The sequence below is a fragment of the Cricetulus griseus genome, assembly GCF_003668045.3.
Source record: "Cricetulus griseus strain 17A/GY chromosome 1 unlocalized genomic scaffold, alternate assembly CriGri-PICRH-1.0 chr1_0, whole genome shotgun sequence".
Taxonomy (NCBI): Eukaryota; Metazoa; Chordata; class Mammalia; order Rodentia; family Cricetidae; genus Cricetulus; species Cricetulus griseus.
This window is the reverse complement of record NW_023276806.1, coordinates 159040901-159060618: the sequence shown is the minus strand read 5'-3', so window position 1 is coordinate 159060618 and position 19718 is coordinate 159040901. Positions and strand designations below refer to the sequence as shown.

The 19718-nt window shown below is 40.8% G+C and overlaps 1 protein-coding gene across 1 annotated transcript in view; it reads left to right on the top strand.

The window, feature by feature from the left end:
- Window positions 1-19718, top strand: part of Cfap54 (cilia and flagella associated protein 54) — a 293678-nt gene that overhangs the window by 46482 nt on the left and 227478 nt on the right. Inside the window, 5 exon segments of the mRNA XM_035451711.1 lie at window positions 1222-1298; window positions 13858-13986; window positions 14317-14443; window positions 16688-16768; window positions 16862-16983. Coding sequence (XP_035307602.1) covers window positions 1222-1298; window positions 13858-13986; window positions 14317-14443; window positions 16688-16768; window positions 16862-16983 — 536 coding nt within the window.

Sequence of the window (19718 nt, the reverse complement as noted above, 5' to 3'; positions counted from 1 at the left end):
CAGGTTAGATGCTCTTTGGCTTGATGGTGGACAAGGCCTTTCCCTCATCTGTTTACCCCCCACTCCATTCCTCTTTTTCCATCCCCATTTCTCTTTATTCCTTTCTCACTTTGCTTTCATGCTTTTCTTCATTCATTTCTCAGCAAACATTCATGAATGAAGAAAGTGTGTCTGTGTACTGCTGCCTTCTGGGCCCCCACCACACTGCCTGACATAAAGAAACACTCTCCAATAAGTCCTCACGGAGGGAGCAATGGTATGCAGTAGCTATCATCTCATTCCTAATTTGCTGTCACTGCTGCTCCTCAGGGCTGGAAAATGGAGCCCAGCTTCCCGCTTCAGAATTTTCATAGTATCCAGGAGGATAAGTAGCCTTTGTTTTTGTTTTTAGTGAGATGAGGTCTCAGTTTGCCCAGTCTGGCCTTGAACTCACTGTGCAGCAGTGAACTTGAACTCCCGATTCTTTGGCCCCTACCCTAGTGTTGGGGTTGCAAAACTGTATCACCATTCCCGGCTCACTTTCCTGCCTTTCTATACTCCATGGTTTCCTTTTCTAAGCTCTTTGCCTTATATTTACTATTTTATTATCTTGCTAGCTTATGAGTCTAAAAAGTATTTTCTATCTTTTCTGCAGCCAGGAGACATTTTCTAGATTATCGGTTACTGGAAGCAGAAAGTCAAAATTATCCCATCTTTAAAAGTCTGTTTCTTATTCACTTTTATTGTTTCATGCACAAGTTAATTTGGAAGATAATTGTTTTATGCTGTTTGCTCATAACCAGGCTAAATACAACCCAAGGTGTTTATTCTTTGTTAAGATGTTGCCATCAATATTGGAATATGGCCTATTTGTGAATCAATATGATGTTTAGTTGGAATTATTAAATATATTTTAAAAATAGGAAATTTAGTGTTGCCTTAACACCTTGTTGAGAAACAAAATTCTTGAGTTCTTTTTAAAGATTGTTTTATATAAGTAAAACTTTAAGTATGCAAAGAAACATTTTCATATCTTGTCAAATTCTGAAGATGAGTCATTTCTAAGATGATTAATTTAGAAAGATATTGATTTAGTAGGCTAGTTTAATGATGAGGATTCACTCCGGTATTTCTATTTTGTCTTCCCTCTTGTCCCTCTGTATTTCCCTTTGTTTTTTTCTTCTGTCTTGCTCTCTCTTCCTCCTTGTCTTTCTCTTTCCCCTCACTTCCTTGCTTTTTCAGATATGTCTGCAAAAAAAGGGCCCGAGGAGTTCCCTGGGACTCCAAAAGGGATTCCGGAAGTCCTTCCAATATTAAAGGTACTGCAACATATTATGGAAAACATGGTTAAAAATGTGAATTTTTGTTTTCAATATCAAATTTATAAATGTATAGTGGTTCATTATACAAATATCTCAAAGGGTTGAAGCTTTTAGAATTTCTGTTGCTGTGTGTATTGGTCACTACAGAGACACCCTCCCATCTGGCCATTCCTCTAGAATAGGTAATACCAGTTCTAAATGAAAGTTGAACACAGAAACCTAGCAGTCTTGATTTGTGCATCTGTGGGTGGGTTTGTTCACATGAATACAATGCCTGCAGAAGCCACAAGGGGGGTGTTAAATCTCTAGAGTTAGAGGTACACAGTGGTGAGTCAGTGGAGGAGGGAGGTGTTGGGATTAAACTCAGGACCTTTGAGAGCAGTGTGAGCCCTTAACCATTGAGTGTCTTTCTGTTACACCATCACACTTGTTTGAATGGGTCCTGAGTCAGGAATTTAAAGGGTGGGGATGCTAGCTCAGACTGAATAAGGAATTCTTACCTGATTGAAATGCACCAAGGATGCTGATGGCCCTCGGGAGTGCTGAGTCATCTTTGTCTTGAAGGACAAGGTGGGGAGCTACCCATCTGTTTCTCATTATTTGCTTTTCTTACAATATTTGGATTACTTCTATACATGAACATTACTGTCTAGATCTGAATGGAGCTGCCTCATGTAACAACCAGCATCTATCTGTTTGGAGGCAGCATCCAGAGCAATTTGTATAGGCTGTCCTCTGTGATTCTGGTCCTGTGCTTCACCAATAGAAGTCATGGCAAACAGCCTTGGGTGATCTTAATTAAACACAATAGGTTCCATTGCTGTGGGATTTCCCAGGGCCTCTGCATATAAGCTGTGTAATTTTCTAAGGAAATGTAGAATACCATATGTTTTATCATTTGAGAACAAAACACTTCTTACTCATTGTGGAGCATATACTCAGGGACCCTGTATTTTATGGATGATTTTAAAAATGTTTCCCTAGAGAGGAAGCCAGTGAATATTCGGATTTGTCTGATAAACTGTAGACTAAGTTATGAAAATTTCATTGACATTGGGGGGTGTTTAATAAAACACAAAACAAAAATATACAACTTTGCTGTCTTGACATCCCATGTTATCTTCCCATGCCATCATGCCCTCTTTCATTTTATCATATATATTTTGAGACAGGGTTTCTCTGTATAACAGCTCTGGCTGTCCTGGAATCCACTCTATAAACCAGGCTGACCTCAACTCACAGAGCTGCCTGCCTCTGTCTCTTGATTGCTGGGATTAAAGGTGTGCGCCACCACTGCCCAGTTCATATTTTTTAACATGTAGCATTCTGTTGCTTTTTGTAATATTATTTTGGCAGCACCTGCCCTGTTGGCTGCTATTAGCCACCCTCACTGGACCACCGCCCATAAGCCCAAAGAGGTGGGGCTGTTTGGTTGGAACTGCTGCTCCATCCTGCACAAGATGAGAAACCCCAGCTGCCCTCTTCTGCCAACCCTGCCCACACTGAGGAAACTCCAAACAAAGGAATGGTGCTGATAGTTCAGGTTCTGCATTTCTAGCAGCCAATGCAGGCTGCCATTCTGACATGGCCAGCCCACTCAAGTGCCACACAGGGACTTAGCTTTTGACTGTATTTGGGCATCGTCCCAACTCCTGGCTGACATGCCATCACCCCTCCATAAGGTCTATAAAACCTCCCTACCTTAGCCTGGGCATTCGATTTCCCTGGCCCCCTTCTTTGGGACACATGAACCCACCCAGCAGCAAATAAACAGCATTTATCTGCTTTTAATCTGGTCTGATCTGGCTTGACATGTTGGCAGAAACCTCTCAGCTGAGGCCAGAGATCAACCTTAGATGTTGTTCCACAGGTGAAAGCTGCTTAAACTTAAAAAAATATGGTGTGTGTGTGTGTGTGTGTGTGTGTGTGTGTGTGTGTGTGTGTGTGTGTGTGTGTGTGTGTGTGTTGGAAGGCATGCTCCATGGAGCACGTGTGGAGATTAGTGGCCTTCTTGTGGGAGTTGGTTCTCTCCTTCCACAATGTGCATCCTGGGGATTGCACTCAGGTTGTCAGTTTGCTGCAAGTTCATTACTGAGCCATCTCACCAGCCCTGCAAGTACTCAGTTTAAAATCTTGATTTCATCTTAATGCCACACTCAGTGTAATCAGTAAATCCTGGGAACCTTGGTACCAGACAACTGTGGTAATGGGGGTGGTTGTGAATTTGCCTTCTAAAATGAACATTCATTTTCTAATTACAAGGTCCAGGGGTACACATTTGAATTCTTTATTCTTAATTGCATCTTATGGAGAGAGCTAGATTTAAGAGCTCTCACATTGGGAACAGAAACTGGTCTGCTCGAGGGGCAGAGAAGACTTAAGAGTCCAACAGTGGTTTGTCAAGGGCTTCTTTGCAGTGCTTACACAATATGCAGCTTCTCATTTTCCACTCCAGACACAATCAATCATGATTTCAGCTCAGGTAGGTTCTTGAGGACACTAGAGCCTGAGAATCACGGGTTTAGTGGGCTAGTTCTTATTCTCTATCACATAATGCAGAGAGGCACAGGAACCCAGGTGGACATTATAAAGGGCTTGACTGTTTGGCTTGAACTTTTCTACCAACTAAAGCCACTAAATAAAATGAGTCTGTTAGTTGTCAATTTCTCACAACAAAGAATCCAAAGGCCATCGATGAGCTATTGCTACTGTTATTGGAGTCAGAAAAATGTGTCCTTTGCTCCAAGTAGTTTACTACAGTGTCCTAAGAAATTGCCAATGTCCTGTGAAATTGTCTGTGATGATGAAGGTGTGAATGACAGGTGTCAACACTGTGTAGATCACAGCCTGCTCAGCTGTAGTGGTCCTCAGTGGCTGGAGTACAGGCAATTCACTGGTGTGTCCCTGAGCCTAGCATTTGTTTTAGACACACTTACTGTTGAGTCTTGAGTAGGAGGTTGACTGTTTGTATGAACCTGAATGAATTATATGATCTATTCAAGTGTCTTTGTCTGTGAAATTATAATTGTGCCTGTTCTGCTGGGTTGTTATCCTATTTAATTGACATATTGGTGACACTTTGGAACCAGGTACCTTATGTATGCTAGCTGTTTATCTTTCAGTGGCGTCCTGATCTCAGCTTAGGTCTCAGATCCACGTGGAAGGGAATTACTGTAGAGTAATTACTGGAGAGTCTGAGATTCATGTATTCACTTAGCAATCTTTAGGTGAGAAAAATTTTCTTACATACATGCAAAGTGCTGCATATAAAATATAAGGGGTACCATTGTGATGACATGATTTAAAACAATTTTAAACTTTTGCAGAATATATAGCATCTATTCAACAAATGGATTGGTTATAAAACGATGGCAGCTAATGAGTATCTGCCTTCCAGAGCCCTGGCAGCTTAAGTGTTATGCAGTATAATTATCCCTGGGCTGCAAGCAAGTTTAATTTAGTCTTGGCTGTGATGTTGAAGACAAGATGCGCATAATGGTGATGGCGAAGAAAATAACAGAATGTGACTGTGTGTGGGTCTTTGAAATTTTTTGGTGTCAAAAAGGTTTTCCCAGGACTGGGGTAATAACTCAGCCAGTAATGTGCTTGATGAACAAGTGTGAAGACCTGAATTCAGTCTCCAGGGCTCCAGTGTGGTGAGGCTCATGCTTGCAATTCTAGGGCCAAAGAAGCAGAGATAGGCAGATTGCTGGAGCTCACTGGCAAGCTAACTGAGCCTACTTGAGAGACCCTGAGTCAGGAAAGAAGGCAGATAGCCCAGGAAAATGTTGCCCTTCGTGTGCATGTATATGTGCACCTACACACACACACACACACACACACACACACACACACACACACACACACTTGCACAGACACAGACACACATACACAGACACATACAACACAGACACACACAAATACACAGACACACACAGATACACAGACACACACACAGAAACACAGACACCTATACAAAGACAGACACACAGACACCTACATACAGACAGACACACAGACACAGACACAGACACAGACACACACACACACACACACACACACACACACACACACACACACAGACACACACACACATACACAACCTTAGTGACCTCTGTTCCTCACTAAACAACAACCTAGATGACTTAAACATTTCCTTTTTGGAAGACACCTAGACATTTTGGACAGAACTGAACAGGTATCTTCTAGGACATTGCAAAATTCACAAGAAAGAAAGGAAAATTCTAGAGGTCAAAACAGAAACAGGAAGTGAGAACCAGCATGGTGAGCATGCAGGTAGGTGTTGCAGCATAGTTACAAGCAAGCATAGATTTATTTTTAAATGGCTATCTAGGGGGAAGGAGATAAAACTTCAGCTCATGAAAGATGGAGTTGGCATTCAGCCTCTCCATAAAGTTAGAACCTACAAAAGACTATTTCCTAGAAAAAATACTATAAAAGTGTATTCAGAAAAAACATCAGTTTTATAGGGAGATATCTCAGGTTCAGTCCTGAGAGGGGGAGTGAATGGGAGGAAGTGTCTCACCCCAAGGATTTGCAGCTGTGGCTGTGTTCTCAAGCCACTTTGTTATTTGAACATATAACTTAGGGGTTGGAAGACTCCCTGAGCCCATGACTTTCAGTGGGGAGAGGTATGTTGAATGGCTATATGTGATCAAATTGTGTATATTCCAGGAAGCAAGGCTGATTCAACATTAGCACCCCATAATGCAGTATAGCACATTCTCATATTAAAGAGAAAGAAAAACATATGGCCACATTAGTCCACAAAGATGCAAACAAAGCATTTGACAAAACCAATGGTCAATCTTTCAAAACATAACTTTTTTTTTCTTTTTCTTTTTTTCTTTGAATTAGAAACAAGATTGTTTTACATGTCAATCCCAGTACCCTCTCCCTCCCCTCCTCCCCCTTCTCTGCAACTGGATTCCAGTTCAGTTCAGTGAGTAGTTGTGGGTGTCTGCTTCTACTTCCACCAGCTGCTGGATGAGGGCTTTTGGGTGGCATATAAGTCAGACATCAATCTCATTATCAGGGGAGGGCATTTAAGGTAGCCTCTCCTCTGTTGCTTAGATTGTTTGCTAGTGTCATCTTTGTAGATCTCCAGACATTTCCCTAGTGCCTGATTTCTCTGTAACCCTAAAATGTCTCCCTCTATTATGGTATCTCCATTCTTGTTTTCTTCAATTCTTCCCCCGACTCAACCTTTCTGCTTGCTCATGTCTTCCTCACCCTTCTCTTCTCCCCTTCTCATTCTCCTAGCTCCCCCCTTCCTGTGTTCCCAATTTTCTCAGGAGATCTTGACCCTTTCCCCTTCTCCAGGGGACCATGTATGTCTCTCTTAGGGTCTTCCTTGTTTATTAGCTTCTCTGGCAGTGTGGATTACCTACAGGCTGGTAATCCTTTACTCTATGTCTAAAATCCACATATGAGTGAGTACATATCATGTTTGTCTTTTTGTGATTGGGTTACCTCGCTCACAATGGTTTCTTCTAGTTCCATCCATTTTCCTGCAAATTTCAAGATTCCATTGTTTTTTTTTCCCTCTGAGTAGTACTCCGTTGTGTAAATGTACTACATTTTCTTTATCCATTCTTCAGTTGAGGGGCATCTAGGCTGCTTCCAGTTTCTGGCTATTACAAATAGTGCTTCTATGAACATAGTTAAACAGATGTCCTTGTTGTATGAATGTGCTTCTTTTGGGTATATGCCTAAGAATTGCTGGATCTTGTGGTAGACTGATTCCCATTTTCTTGAGGAGTCGTCATACTGATTTCCAAAGTGGCTGTACAAGTTGCCACTCCCACCAGCAGTGGAGAAGTGTTCCCCTTTCTCCACATTCTCTTCAGCATAAACTGTCATTGGTGTTTTTGATTTTGGCCATTCTGACAGGAGTAAGATGGTATCTCAGAGTTGTTTTGATTGGCATTTCCCTGATGGCTAAGGATGTTGAACACTTTCTTATGTGTCTTTCAGCCAGTTTAGATTCCTCTATTGAGAATTGTCTATGTAGTTCTGTACCCCACTTTTTAATTGGATTGTTTGGTGTTTTGGAGACTAGCTTCTTGAGTTCTTGATATATTTTGGAAATCAGCCCTCTGTCAGATGTGGAGTTGGTGAATATCTTTTCCCAGTCTGTGGGATGCTGTTTTGTCTTGCCGACTGAATCCTTTGCCTTACAGAAGCTTCTCAGTTTCAGGAGGTCTCATTTATCAATTGTTGATCTTAATGTCTGTGCTACTGGTGTAATGTTCAGGAATCGGTCTCCTGTAACAATTAATTCAAGGGTATTTCCCACTTTGTCTTCTAATAGGTTCAGTGGCTGGATTTATATTGAGGTCTTTGATCCATTTGGATTTAAGTTTTGTTCATGGCAATAGGCTTGGGTCTATCTGCAGTCTTCTACATGTCTGCAACCAGTTATGCCAGCACTATTTGTTGAAGATGCTCTCTTTATTCCATCATACAAATTTAGCTTGTTTGTCAAAAATGAGGTGTTCATAGGTGTGTGGGTTAATATCAGGGTTTTCAACTCTATTCCATTGGTCTACCTGTCTATTTTCATGCCAATACCAAGCTGTTTTCAGGACTATAGCTCTGTAATAGAGCTTGAAGTCAGGGATGGTGATGCCTCCAGAAGTTCCATTATTGTACAGGGTTGTTTTGGCTATCCTGGGACTTTTGTTTTTCCATATAAAGTTGAGAATTGTTCTTTCAAATTCTGTGAGGAGTTGTGTTGGAATTTTGATGGGGATTGCATTGAATCTGTAGATTACTTTTGGCAAGATTGCCATTTTTACTATGTTGATCCTACCTATCCAAGAGCATGGGAGATCTTTCTATTTTCTGGTATCTTCTTTAATTTCTTTCTTTAGAGACTCAAAATTCTTATGGTACAGGTCTTCACTTTTTGGTTAGTGTTACTCCAAGATATTTTATGTTGTTTGTGGCAATTGTAAAGGGTGATGCTTCTTTGATTTCTTTCTCCACCAATGTGTCATCCGTATATAGTAGGGCTACAGATTTTTTTTTTTTGAGTTAATCTTGTATCCTGCCACTTTGTTGAAGGTGTTTATCAGCTGTAGGAGTTCCCTGGTAGAGTTTTCTGGGTCACTTATGTAGACTATCATATCATCTATAAATAGTGAAAGTTTGACTTCTTCCTTTCTGATTTGTATTCCCTTGATCTCCTTTTGTTGTCTTATTGCTCTAGCTAGAACTTGAAGGGCAATATTGAAGAGGTATGGACAGAATGGACAGACTTGTCTTGTCCCCTATTTTAGAGAAATTGCATTGAGTTTCTCTCCATTTAATTTGATGTTGGCTGTTGGCTTGCTGTATATTGCTTTTATTATGTTAAGGTATGTTCCTGTTATCCCTGATTTCTCCAAGACCTTTATCATGAAGGGGTGTTGGATTTTGTCAAAGACTCTGTGGGCATCTAGTGAGATGATCATGTGTGTTTTCCCTCAGTCTATTTATATGGTGGATTACACTGATGGATTTTCGTATGTTGAACTTTATTGCATCCCTGGGATGAAGCCTATTTGATCATGGTGGATGATTTCTCTGATGTGTTCTTGGATTCGATTTGCCAGGATTTTATTGAGTATTTTTCCATCAATGTTCATGAAGGATATTGGTTGGTAGTTTTCTTTCTTAGTTGTGTCTTTCTGTGGCTTGGGTATCAATGTTATTGAACCCTCATAAAAAGAGTTTGGTAATGACCCATCTTCTTCCATTGTGTGGAATACTTTGAGGAGAATTGGTATTAGCTGTTCCTTGAATTTTTGGTAGAATTCTGCAATGAAGACATCTGGCCCTGGGCTTTTTCTGGTTGGGAGACTTCTGATGACTGCTTTTATTTCATTAGGGATTATTGGTCTATTTAAGTTGCTTATCTGTTCTTGATTTAATTTTGGTAAGTGAAATCTGTCCAGAAAATTGTCCATTTCCTTTAGATTTTCAAATTTTGAGGAATATAGGTTTTTGAAGTATGACCTGATGATTCTTTCGATTTCCTCTGTGTCTGTTGTTATGACCCCCTTTTCATTCCTGATTTTACTGATTTGCATGTTCATTCTCTGCCATTTGGTAAGTTTGGATAAAGGTTTGTCTATCTTGTTGATTTTCTCGAAGAACCAACTCTTTGTTATATTGATTCTTTGTATTATTCTCCTAGTTTCCATTTTATTGATTTCAGCCCTAAATTTGATTATTTCCTGATGTCTGCTCCTCTGGGGTGTATTGGCTTCTTTGTGTTCTAAAGCTTTCAGTTGTGCTGTTCATTCTGTAGTGTGATCATTCTCCTGTTTCTTTTTTTCTTTTTAAAGATTTTATTTATTTATTATGTATACAACATTCTGCTTTCATGTATATCTGCAAACCAGAAGAGGGCACCATATCTCATAATGGATGGTTGTGAGCCACCATGTGGTTGCTGGGAATTGTACTCAGGACCTCTGGAAGAATAGCAGGTGCTCTTAAACTCTGAGCCATCTCTCCAGCCCTCTCCTGTTTCTTCTTGTGGGCACTTAGTGCTATGAACTTTCCTCTTAGCACTGCTTTCAAAGTGTCCCATAAGTTTGGGTATGTTGTGTCTGAATTCTCATTGAATTCCAGGAAATCTTTTATTTCTTTTTTTATTTCTTCCTCGACCCAGGAATTGTGCAACTGGGTGCTACTTAATTTCCATGAGTTTGTAGGTTTTCTGCAATTCGTGTTGTTGTTGAATTCTAGCTTTAAAGCATGGTGGTCTGATAAGACTTTTTTTTGTACCTGTTGAGGTTTGCTATGTTGCCAAGTATGTGGTTGATTTTAGAGAAGGTCCATGTGTTGCTGAGAAGAAGGTTATGTATTTGGATGGAATGTTCTATAGATATTCTGTTAAGCCTAATTGCACCATAACTTCTGTTAGTTCCTTTGTTTCTTTGTTAAGTTTCTGTCTGGTGGTCCTGTCTAGTGGTGAGAGTGGGGTGTTGAAGTCTCCCACTATAAGTGTGTGCGGTTTATGTGTGATTTGAGTTTCAGTAATGTTTCTTTTACAAACGTGGATGCCTTTGTATTTGGGGAATAAATGTTCAGAATTGAGACTTCATCCTGATGGACTTCTCCTGTGATGAGTAGGAAGTGACCTCCTTCATCTCTTTTGATTGATTTTAGTTTAAAGTCCAATTTGTTGTATATTAGGATTGCTACACCAGCTTGTTTCTTGGGTCCATTTGATAGGGAAATCTTTTCCCAATTTTTAATTCTTAGGTACCATCTGTCTTTGAAGTTGAGGTGTGTTTCTTGTATGCAGCAGAAGGATAGATTCTGTCTTCTTATCCATTCTGCTAATCTGCGTCTTTTTATAGGTGAGTTAAGACCATTGATGTTGAGGGATATTAATGACCATTGATTGTTCATTTTTGTTTGTTTTAGATTTGGTGTTGGTCTTGGTGAAATTATGTGTGGGATTCTATCCCTTTTTCCTTTTGGCTGTTGGTAAAGTGGGATCATCTATTGCCTATATTTTTCTTGTTGTAGTTAACTTCCTTGGGTTGTAGTTTTCCTTCCAGAACTTTCTGTAGTGCTGGATTGGTGGATATGTATTGTTTGAATCTGGTTTTGTCATGGAATATCTTGTTTTCTCCATCTATGTTGAGTGAAAGCTTTGCTGGGTATAGTAGTCCGGGCTGGCATCCATGGTCTCTTAGTGTAGGTAGAATATCTATCCAGGACCTTCTGGCTTTCAGAGTTTCCATGGAAAAGTCAGGTGCAATTCTGATAGGTTTGCCTTTATAAATTGCGTGACCTTTTTCCTTTGCTGCTCTTAATATTTTCTCTTTTTTTTTTCGGTATGTTTGGTGTTTTGATTATTATGTGTCGAGGAGACCTTTTTTTGGTTCAGTCTATTTGGTGTTCTGTAGGCTTCTTGTATTTTCATTGGTATGTCTTTCTTTAGGTTGGGAAAGTTTTCTTCTATGATTTTGTTGAATATGTTTTCTGTGCCTTTGAGTTGAATTTCTTCACCTTCTTCTACACCTATGATTCTTAGGTTTGGTCTTTTCATGGTATCTCACATTTCTTGAATATTTTGTGTTAGGCATTTGTTGGACTTAAGATTTTCTTTGGTTAATGAGTCTGTTTCTCCTGGTATAACTTCAACTCCTGAGATTCTCTTTCCCATCTCTTGTATTTTGTTGGTTATACTTTCATCTGTAGTTCTTGATCATTTACCCAGCTTTTCTATTTCCAGCATTCCCTCAGATTGTGCTTTTTTTCTTGTCTCTATTTCAGTTTTTAGGTCTTGAACTGTTTCCTTGAGAGATTTGTTGATATCTTGTAATGTTTGGTTTGTTTTTTCTTCCATTTCTTTAAGGGATTTTCTCATGTCCTCTTTGAGGTCCTCTATCATTTTCATGAAGATGTTTTTAAGGGCATTCTCTTCTGGTTCATCTGTATTGTGATGTTCAGATCTTGCTGGTGTATGGTTCCTAGTCTCCGGTGGTGTCATATTGGGTTTTCTGTTGTTGAATGTGCTTTTACATTGCCCTCTTCTCATCCTTTCTTCCAGTGGGTGTAGCAGGATTCTCTTCCTCTCCTGGTGGGTATGGGACCAAGGTTCCCTTCTGGTAGATGCAAACAATTCCAATACTCTGATGTCTCTCCTCTTCTTGTGGATGGTGGTGTGACTGTTATGGGGCCTTGGTAGTCTCTGGGTGTGTTGGATCCTGCCGCCGAGTTCAGGTCCAGTGAGCAGACCCCTGGCATCAGGTGTCCCCGAGCAGGGCTGCAGAACCGGAACAGGAAACAGCCCCTGGCCTACCTGGGCCGGTGGGTGGAGGCGGGACTGGGTGGATGGAGGTGTAACTGTTAATGGGGCATTGGCAGTTTTCTGGGTGTGTTGGATCCCGCCACTGAGTTCGGATCCGGTGAGCAGACCCCTGGTGTCAGATTTCCCCAGGCAGGGCCACAGAACCCTCAAAACATAACTTTTAACAGCTGGAAATAGGAGGTCTCTTACCGAATAAAGCATAGTGTCCAAACACTGTCAATTAATCTCATAGCTATGGTACTAGATTAAAAACTGTCCCTTTATTCTGATAGAACCACATTCGGTAGCCACCAGTTTTCTATTCAACATGTTTTAGAATTCTTAGACAGATGAAGACTGAACCAGGAAAAAAAAAGAAGCAGTAAAGACCATATAGGAAGTGGTAATTTGGTTTCAATCACAGACTCAACTCATTGCAGGGCGTTTAGTTATGGCAGTCCACCAGCACATTCATGAATAATGGCAACATGCTCTTCAGAATGGCTCCTGTCTTTCTACAGAAATGTGAGTCTGCTGGGCATCCTTGAATTTCCCGTCTGTAGGATAGTCATCCTTGGATGACAGGGGACTCCTGGAACTGCATTTGCAGCATGTCACTTCTATATGGTCCTAGATGGCTAGTCTTCTAAGGAGGGCATTTGACTGACATTGTAATGAGATGTTCTTACTCTGTGGTAGCAGAAGGAAGATGGTTATTTATCAGCCATATTGAGCAAGCTCTTGAGATCCACCTAGACCACTGTAGTGGATGCCTGAGGTTATTGTCAGCTGCCTCCTGGGTTCCCTGAGTCACAGAGACTCCCAGAAAGCTCTTGAGAGTGGCAGGGAGCTAACTTCTCACCAACAGTTGAATCACAGGAAACTGTGATCCTGTGCATTCAGCCCCTTTCTGATTGGGGTATTTAGAGAGCTCCCGTGGCATAGCCACACTTTGCCTGAGCCACTAAGGTACCAACACCAGCCTGAGCCTGTGGTCGAGTGAACAGAGTATCCAGAAGGATTTTATGATGAAGAAATGAAAAAGCATTTAAAAATTAAAAAGTGATGTTATATATTGGTTAAGGCACCTGGATGGTGAGAGTGGTTAAGAAAAAATCAGGTAACACAAATGAATGATAAAAGAAAGATTCAGGGGAAGTGGCTTCTTGTTGGGGCAGTGAGGCAGAGTGACTCTGTGGATGGTACCCAGAGGGCTTTGGTTTTATCCATATGTGGAAAGATCCTGAGAGGAGCATTTGGACATGGCTGCTCGTTCTTTGTTCTGTACTAGTCTCCCCGTGAGAATAATGATGCTAAAAAGACATGTAGACTTTGAAAATCATTCTGTGTTGTTTTTTTATGAACACAAAGTCTAAATTTCCAGCTCTGAGGTTCTGAGATTTAAAAGGATAGTGAGTTTTCAAATTAAGTGCATGAAAAAAACAGCTAAACTTAAAAAACCAACCAACCAAAACAAACAAACAAAAGAATAGATAAACATTTACCTGTGTGTTTGGTACAACTAGAATTTTAAATTTGTGAAAGTTAGTTTTTGGAAAATGGTGAAATATAGTATTTTTTGTCACCATTGACAGTACTCAGTATTTAGTTGAAGCTAAACATATTTAGTAAGAGACAGAGCATGGCTGACGTTGGACAGACCAAGTTTCTGCTCTTTGGTTGTGAGTAATTATTAAAATGTTTCATCTTTTCCTTTTTGATTGTAAATTACTCCAGCGAGCTCCCGTGGAACAACTGTTTTATGCATATGAACTCCTCGATAAAGCAATCGCTGGGATGAACTGGAATTTCATGTTAACTACTTTGTCAGATGGATCATCCACAATTGACCATTGCTATGCCAAGGTAAGAGTGGACAGTCTCACATCAGGTCGACATTTCCCCTAGTTAGGAAAAGAGCCAGCTTTTCAAGGAGGTACATAAAGTGTGGTTTCCTCTCATAGGCCAGAAACAGCTCTTCCCAGAAGAAATCAAGGCGAGTAGGTGTCTTTGAGTTTGTCGGTGAGAAGGACACTCTAAGAGAACACATGTCATCATGTCAGGGCTAGCAATGAGCAGAATTAAATGGCTATGAATAAGATAGGACTTGAAAGATAATAAGGCATAGCTAGTTTTTAGGCTGTTTCGATAACCATTTTCCTTTTTAATTTCTTCTTCAACTCTACCGGACTGAAGTACTCTCAAGACATGAATGGGTCTACTTACACGCCGATTTCAGCGAATAGCTTAATGATGGATCTGCATCTTGAATTAATTCATACTCAGCACCGCATAGCCGTTGTGCTTCTTGACCAGTTGCAAGGTAGTGGCCACCCAGAAGGAACCATACAGTATACATTTTAAGTGTAATTCAATGGTAGAGTTGATTAAATCTTGTAGTTGTGTATTTGTTGTCCACTTTCCAAATAAGCTTTATTATTTTATTTTGTCTCCTTGGATTATTATTAACAGATACTTTTGTTTATCAGTTTATACTTTGTATAACATGTCAGTAAACTTTTAAGAAAGTTATGATTATATTTGCTTGCTTACAGTAAGATATTGATGTTTTGTTAATTTAATAGAGCAAGCATTTATTTAGTATCTACCAAGATCCTTTGTTTTTATCTCTTTATGTTTTCATCCTTTTACATTTTATTTAAAACATTTATAAGGCTTTGATGCTGTTCTCTACATGACCCTTTAGATGCAGAGGACAGCAGTTAATAATGGAAACATTTCTGTTTCATCACAAGTAAACTGAAAACTGGCTAGAGCCCCTCTGTTACATAAACATGCTTCCCGAGAATAATTAGCTAGAACCGTTATTTGAAGCTGAAAACACGTGGTTCAGAAATGCAATTTAAAGTGCAATAGAATGACTGTGTCTGGTTTCCTTCAAAAATACTCATTATTTCCCATATCATCCTTCATGGAAGAATAGGGCTTTGTTTGTTCTTGGAGTTATTATTCAATGGTTTACTCCCTAATTGTTGTTCATTAGGTCTTTGAAGGCTGAATGAATTTCTGTGAGGGGCCACACACGGTTAATGATGGGAGGCCTGAGCTCCATCTTCCTGGAGTTAGTTGGGGGTCCATGCCCACCTGAGTCTTCGTGGCTCTTCTGCTGTTGCTTTATTGATGTTCCTCCCTAGCACAGTCTATTATTTCATTTCTTCGGTCTTTCTTCACTCAAGTATGTTGCCTCCAGTTTCCTGCTCCAGAAGTGCTATTTGTGCCTTTCTTATTAAAAACTTCACATTGGCTGCCCACTGATAGCCACAGCTTTAAATATGACTCATCTCTATCTGCACTGAGAGTTTCCCATGAATCTTATCCTTCAGTGGTATCTGGTTCTATCTTTTCATCAGTCACTATCACTTAGCACTCAGCACAATTAATAAAATTCAACAGAAGGGTGTGCTGTCAGGGTTCCTTAGGAAACCCCGTTGCTTAGTCACTGTTCTGTTGCTGTGAAGAGACACCAAGACAAGGAAACATAAAAGAAAGATTTAACTGGGTTTGTTTTATAGTTTCAGAGGGTGAGGCTATGACTGTCATGGCAAGGGGCACAGTAGCAGTAGCAGGCATAGCCCTGGAGCAGTAGCAGGCATAGCCCTGGAGCAGTAGCAGGCATAGCCCTGGAGCAGTAGCCGAGGGCTATATCTGCATTAGCAAGTTGGAGGCAAAGAAAGAGAGAGATGGTCTGCATGGGATTTTGAAACCTCAAAGTCCACCACTAGTGACACACCTCCTCCTGCAAGGCCACACCTACTAATTCTTCCCAAAACAGGTCCATCAACTGGGGACCAAATATTCAACTAGATGAATCTATGGGGGCCATTCTCATTCAAACCACCACACCCTGCATACCTTGCAGGACAAAACCAAAATAGTGCCAGGTCTCTTGTGGACCAGACCTTTCCATCTCCTCGGGCAGCACAGCTCCATCCATGTGTCCCTCATCCATTTTATTGGATCACCATGACAGCAATCCCAACTGGACACAAACTGTTCACCCGCAGTCCTTTCTGTTTTAGGCAGAAATTGTTAGGTTTTTCACTGTCCTGTGGTACTCATATTTTCCAGGGACTATGGTGACACAGTTTTTCTAGAAAGGATCAGGGACATCATTTTGGCATCCAGATTTGCCATTTTATATAACAAGAAGGTAAAGTGGTAAAGTAGACAAGAGTTCACCTACAAGGTGATTTTAGTTATGATGAAACAGAAAATGGAATATTTTTATAATTTGGAAATTCTATGTCCTGAAGCACACTACTAAAAAAGAAAAGAGGAGGTGACCATAAAATTGCAGCCTTCTGGGTATGGTGGTCCAAGCATGTGTGAAGCTAGAGCAAGTGGATTTTTGAGTCCTTCCTGGGCTACATAACAAGTTCAAGACCTGCCTGAGCCAAATAGGGAGATCCTGTTTCAACCAAAAATAAACCAAGGTTTGGGCTAATAGTGGTAGAGCATATGTCTGGCATGCCTAAGGTCGTAGGTTTCTTTCTCAGCATGGGAAGAAAGATTTCCTTTTGGGTTTATAATCAGTGGTCTTTTCCAGTTTTGCAGATGCCAACTGTTAGCACAAATACCAAAGGTTGGGAAAAATTAAAAGAACCCAAAAGCACCCAGTGTTTCACAGGTAGGTGATTCGTGTGGGATCACTTGTAGTTCAATAAGTTTAAATGATACCTTTCATTTTGACCTTTTAGTAACTATTTGCTTGCCTTTACAGAGTTAAGTGTACTGAATAAAATAAGGAAGAACAAGCTGGTCAGAGCCAGCTACTTGATGCAGAAGGCCCTTCTGCTGTTTGAGAAAAATGCAGCCTGTGTAAACTCTCAGAACTTGTTGATGGTAATATTTCATTTTTCCATTTCTTCTTCTAGTCCTGACATCCAACTTGTGTTAAAATGAGTGATTTGTTTAGCTTTTTAAAAACGTGACTTGAGCTGGGCAATGGTGGCGTACACCTTTGATCCCAGCACTCAGGAGGCAGAGGCAGGTGGATCTCTGTGAGTTTGAGGCCAGCCTGGTCTACAAAGCCAGTTCCAGGACAGCCAGGGCTATACAGAGAAACCCTGTCTCAAAAAACAAAAACCAACCAACCAACCAAACAAACAAAGAACATGTTTGGCATCCGATTATGAACTTTCTGGACCACCTAACATAGTACAGGCTGAGCAGGGGGACTAAAGCTATACTTCGAATCCTGAACTGTTTTGAAACAAATGATTTTGTCTCTAGAGACAGCTGACTTGGAAAGCCAAATAAAATGAGAAGGAGTCAAAATAAGGGAAAATTAAAACTGGAGTGACATTGGCCAGCCTAGCACATTCTTTGTGTCAGATTTAAATACAGAAAGCCCACTGGCTGAGATAATTTCATCCAGACAGGTGTTGTGAACACACGGAGCATTCTTCTGGCTGATGTCTTTAAAAAATGTAGTGCTGGGGATGGGACGCAAAACCTCACATATGTTAAGTGTTCACTCTACCACCGAGCCACCCCCTAGATCTGACCTTGTTGTTATCTTTAATGTGGTCTCATGCTGGAAATTGTCTTATCTTTTCACTGATTCATGATAGGAAGTTTTGGTAGAACTTTCTAAAGGCAGTCACATTGCATGTTAGGATTTTCATTTTTTTCCCAGTGAGTGACCTCGAAAAGTTTGATAGCATTATCTGTGCCCGTTACTGTCCCAACACTTTGAGAAAATGTGTAGAGGAACACATCTTAAAAGGATCCATGTTTATTTGGCTCATGGTTTAGGGATTGGAGTTCTTGGTCACTTAGTCCCTTTGCTTTTGGGTCTGTGGTGGTAATACAGTAGAGCATGGTGGAAGTATTTGCTGTCAAGGAACCCATTCAGCTCATGGTGGCTAGGAAGGAGAGAGGTGGAATCCTAATATCCCCCTTAAAAGCATGTCCCCATATTGAAGGTCTCACTGCCTTCCAGGGCCAGGGCTGTTAATCAAACCTCTAACACATGGGACTCCGGGAGGTGTTCCATATCCTAATAGAGCACTGGCTGAATGAATATTACATGAAAGAAAATAATGCTACAAGTAATTTGGCCAATAGGACAAGGAAAAGCAGGGTCAAATGCAGGTCAGGTAAGAGAGGTTGAAGACAGAACACATATATGTAGTGTGTGAGTGTGCTAAGGATAAAAAGGCGGGACCAAGGGAGAAATGGAAGATAGAAGAGAGGTAAAATGTGAAAACTGCCACAAGAGAGGGAAGGGGAGGAGAAGAGAAGCATAGACTGGGGTAGACTACAAGGAGGTACTTGGTCCTTTGGTGCAGAAAGGAAGGAGCAGTGGGTAGAAGCAGATGTAAGAAGCTAGTTGGTGTAGAGGCAGGGGGTAGGTTAATGCTGTCTTGCCTCAAGAATTTCAGAAAGTAGGATGCAAGGATTTCTGATAGCAGCAGAGAGGGGGTATTTGGATTGAGAAAGGAAGGTGAAAAAGGAATTGAGAATAGGGACAAAAGATGGCAGGAGGTAAGCCCAAGGGAAAGGTCTGGCCAGACACTGAAATTCTTCCTGTGGTTGGAGACTGGATTTTCAGAAGCTCCTTCTTCATACCAGTCTCTTTAGTAGCAGTGACAGCACAATGTTTGTCACAATGAAGATTTGTGTAGCATCATTAATTTTTTAAAATGATGTTGGCCGACTATAGGATTCCTAGCTGCCTCTCTCAGCAATCAGGCCAGGTTCTTTGCAGCCAGCAGGCCCTTGCTAAGAAAGTTAAAACACACAGATTGGTGTGTCGGGCTCCTTGGTGTATAGGCTTTGATGGACTAAATCATAAATCAACTGCTGTGGAATGTTTTGCCACCCTCTGAAAAATATGGAAATCCCATCTGTCCTTTGCTCAGGGGACTTCTCTGAAGGCTCCCTCTTTTCTTCTGGCTCCCCTGATCATGTTGCAGAGGAGAGCTATTTTTTTTTTTTTGAGACAGGGTTTCTCTGTGTAGTCTTAGCAGTCTTGGAACTCTTTCTGTAGACCATGCTGACTTCCAACTCACAGAGATCTGCCTGTCTCTGCCTCCCAAATGCTGGGATGAAAGGCCTGAGCCACCACCACCTGGCTGACAGCTATTTTCCCCATTCTTCCACTTGAAGATATCTTAAATAATGGTGTTCCTTTCCAGGTATTTTAAGGGAAGACCCTCTCTGCCTTTAAGGACCTAACATGTTGTCTCTGGTATGACATACTGTCCCTTCTTAATGCTCTCCTACCTCAGAGCCTAATCATGGCTTCCCATTTACCTCATGGCCATGGGGCTCTCTCACCCAACCCAGCTTGTAATGAAGAGAGATTGTGTCAGCCATTTTCCTGAACCTACAGTTGTCAGTCTGTTATTACAGGTGTGAACTAAATGTTTACAGTATAAAAATAAAAGCAAGTTCAGACTGAATAGGGAGGAAATAGGACATCAAGGGAAGACTTTATTGTTATAGAAAAATCACAAAGCTCGACCACCCTATAAGATCCCATCAGAGACCAGAAATTTAGAGTCCGAGAAAAGCTGGAAGCATGCAATTGCAGTTAGCAAGTAGGCTTTTCAAAACTTGGGCATACACTA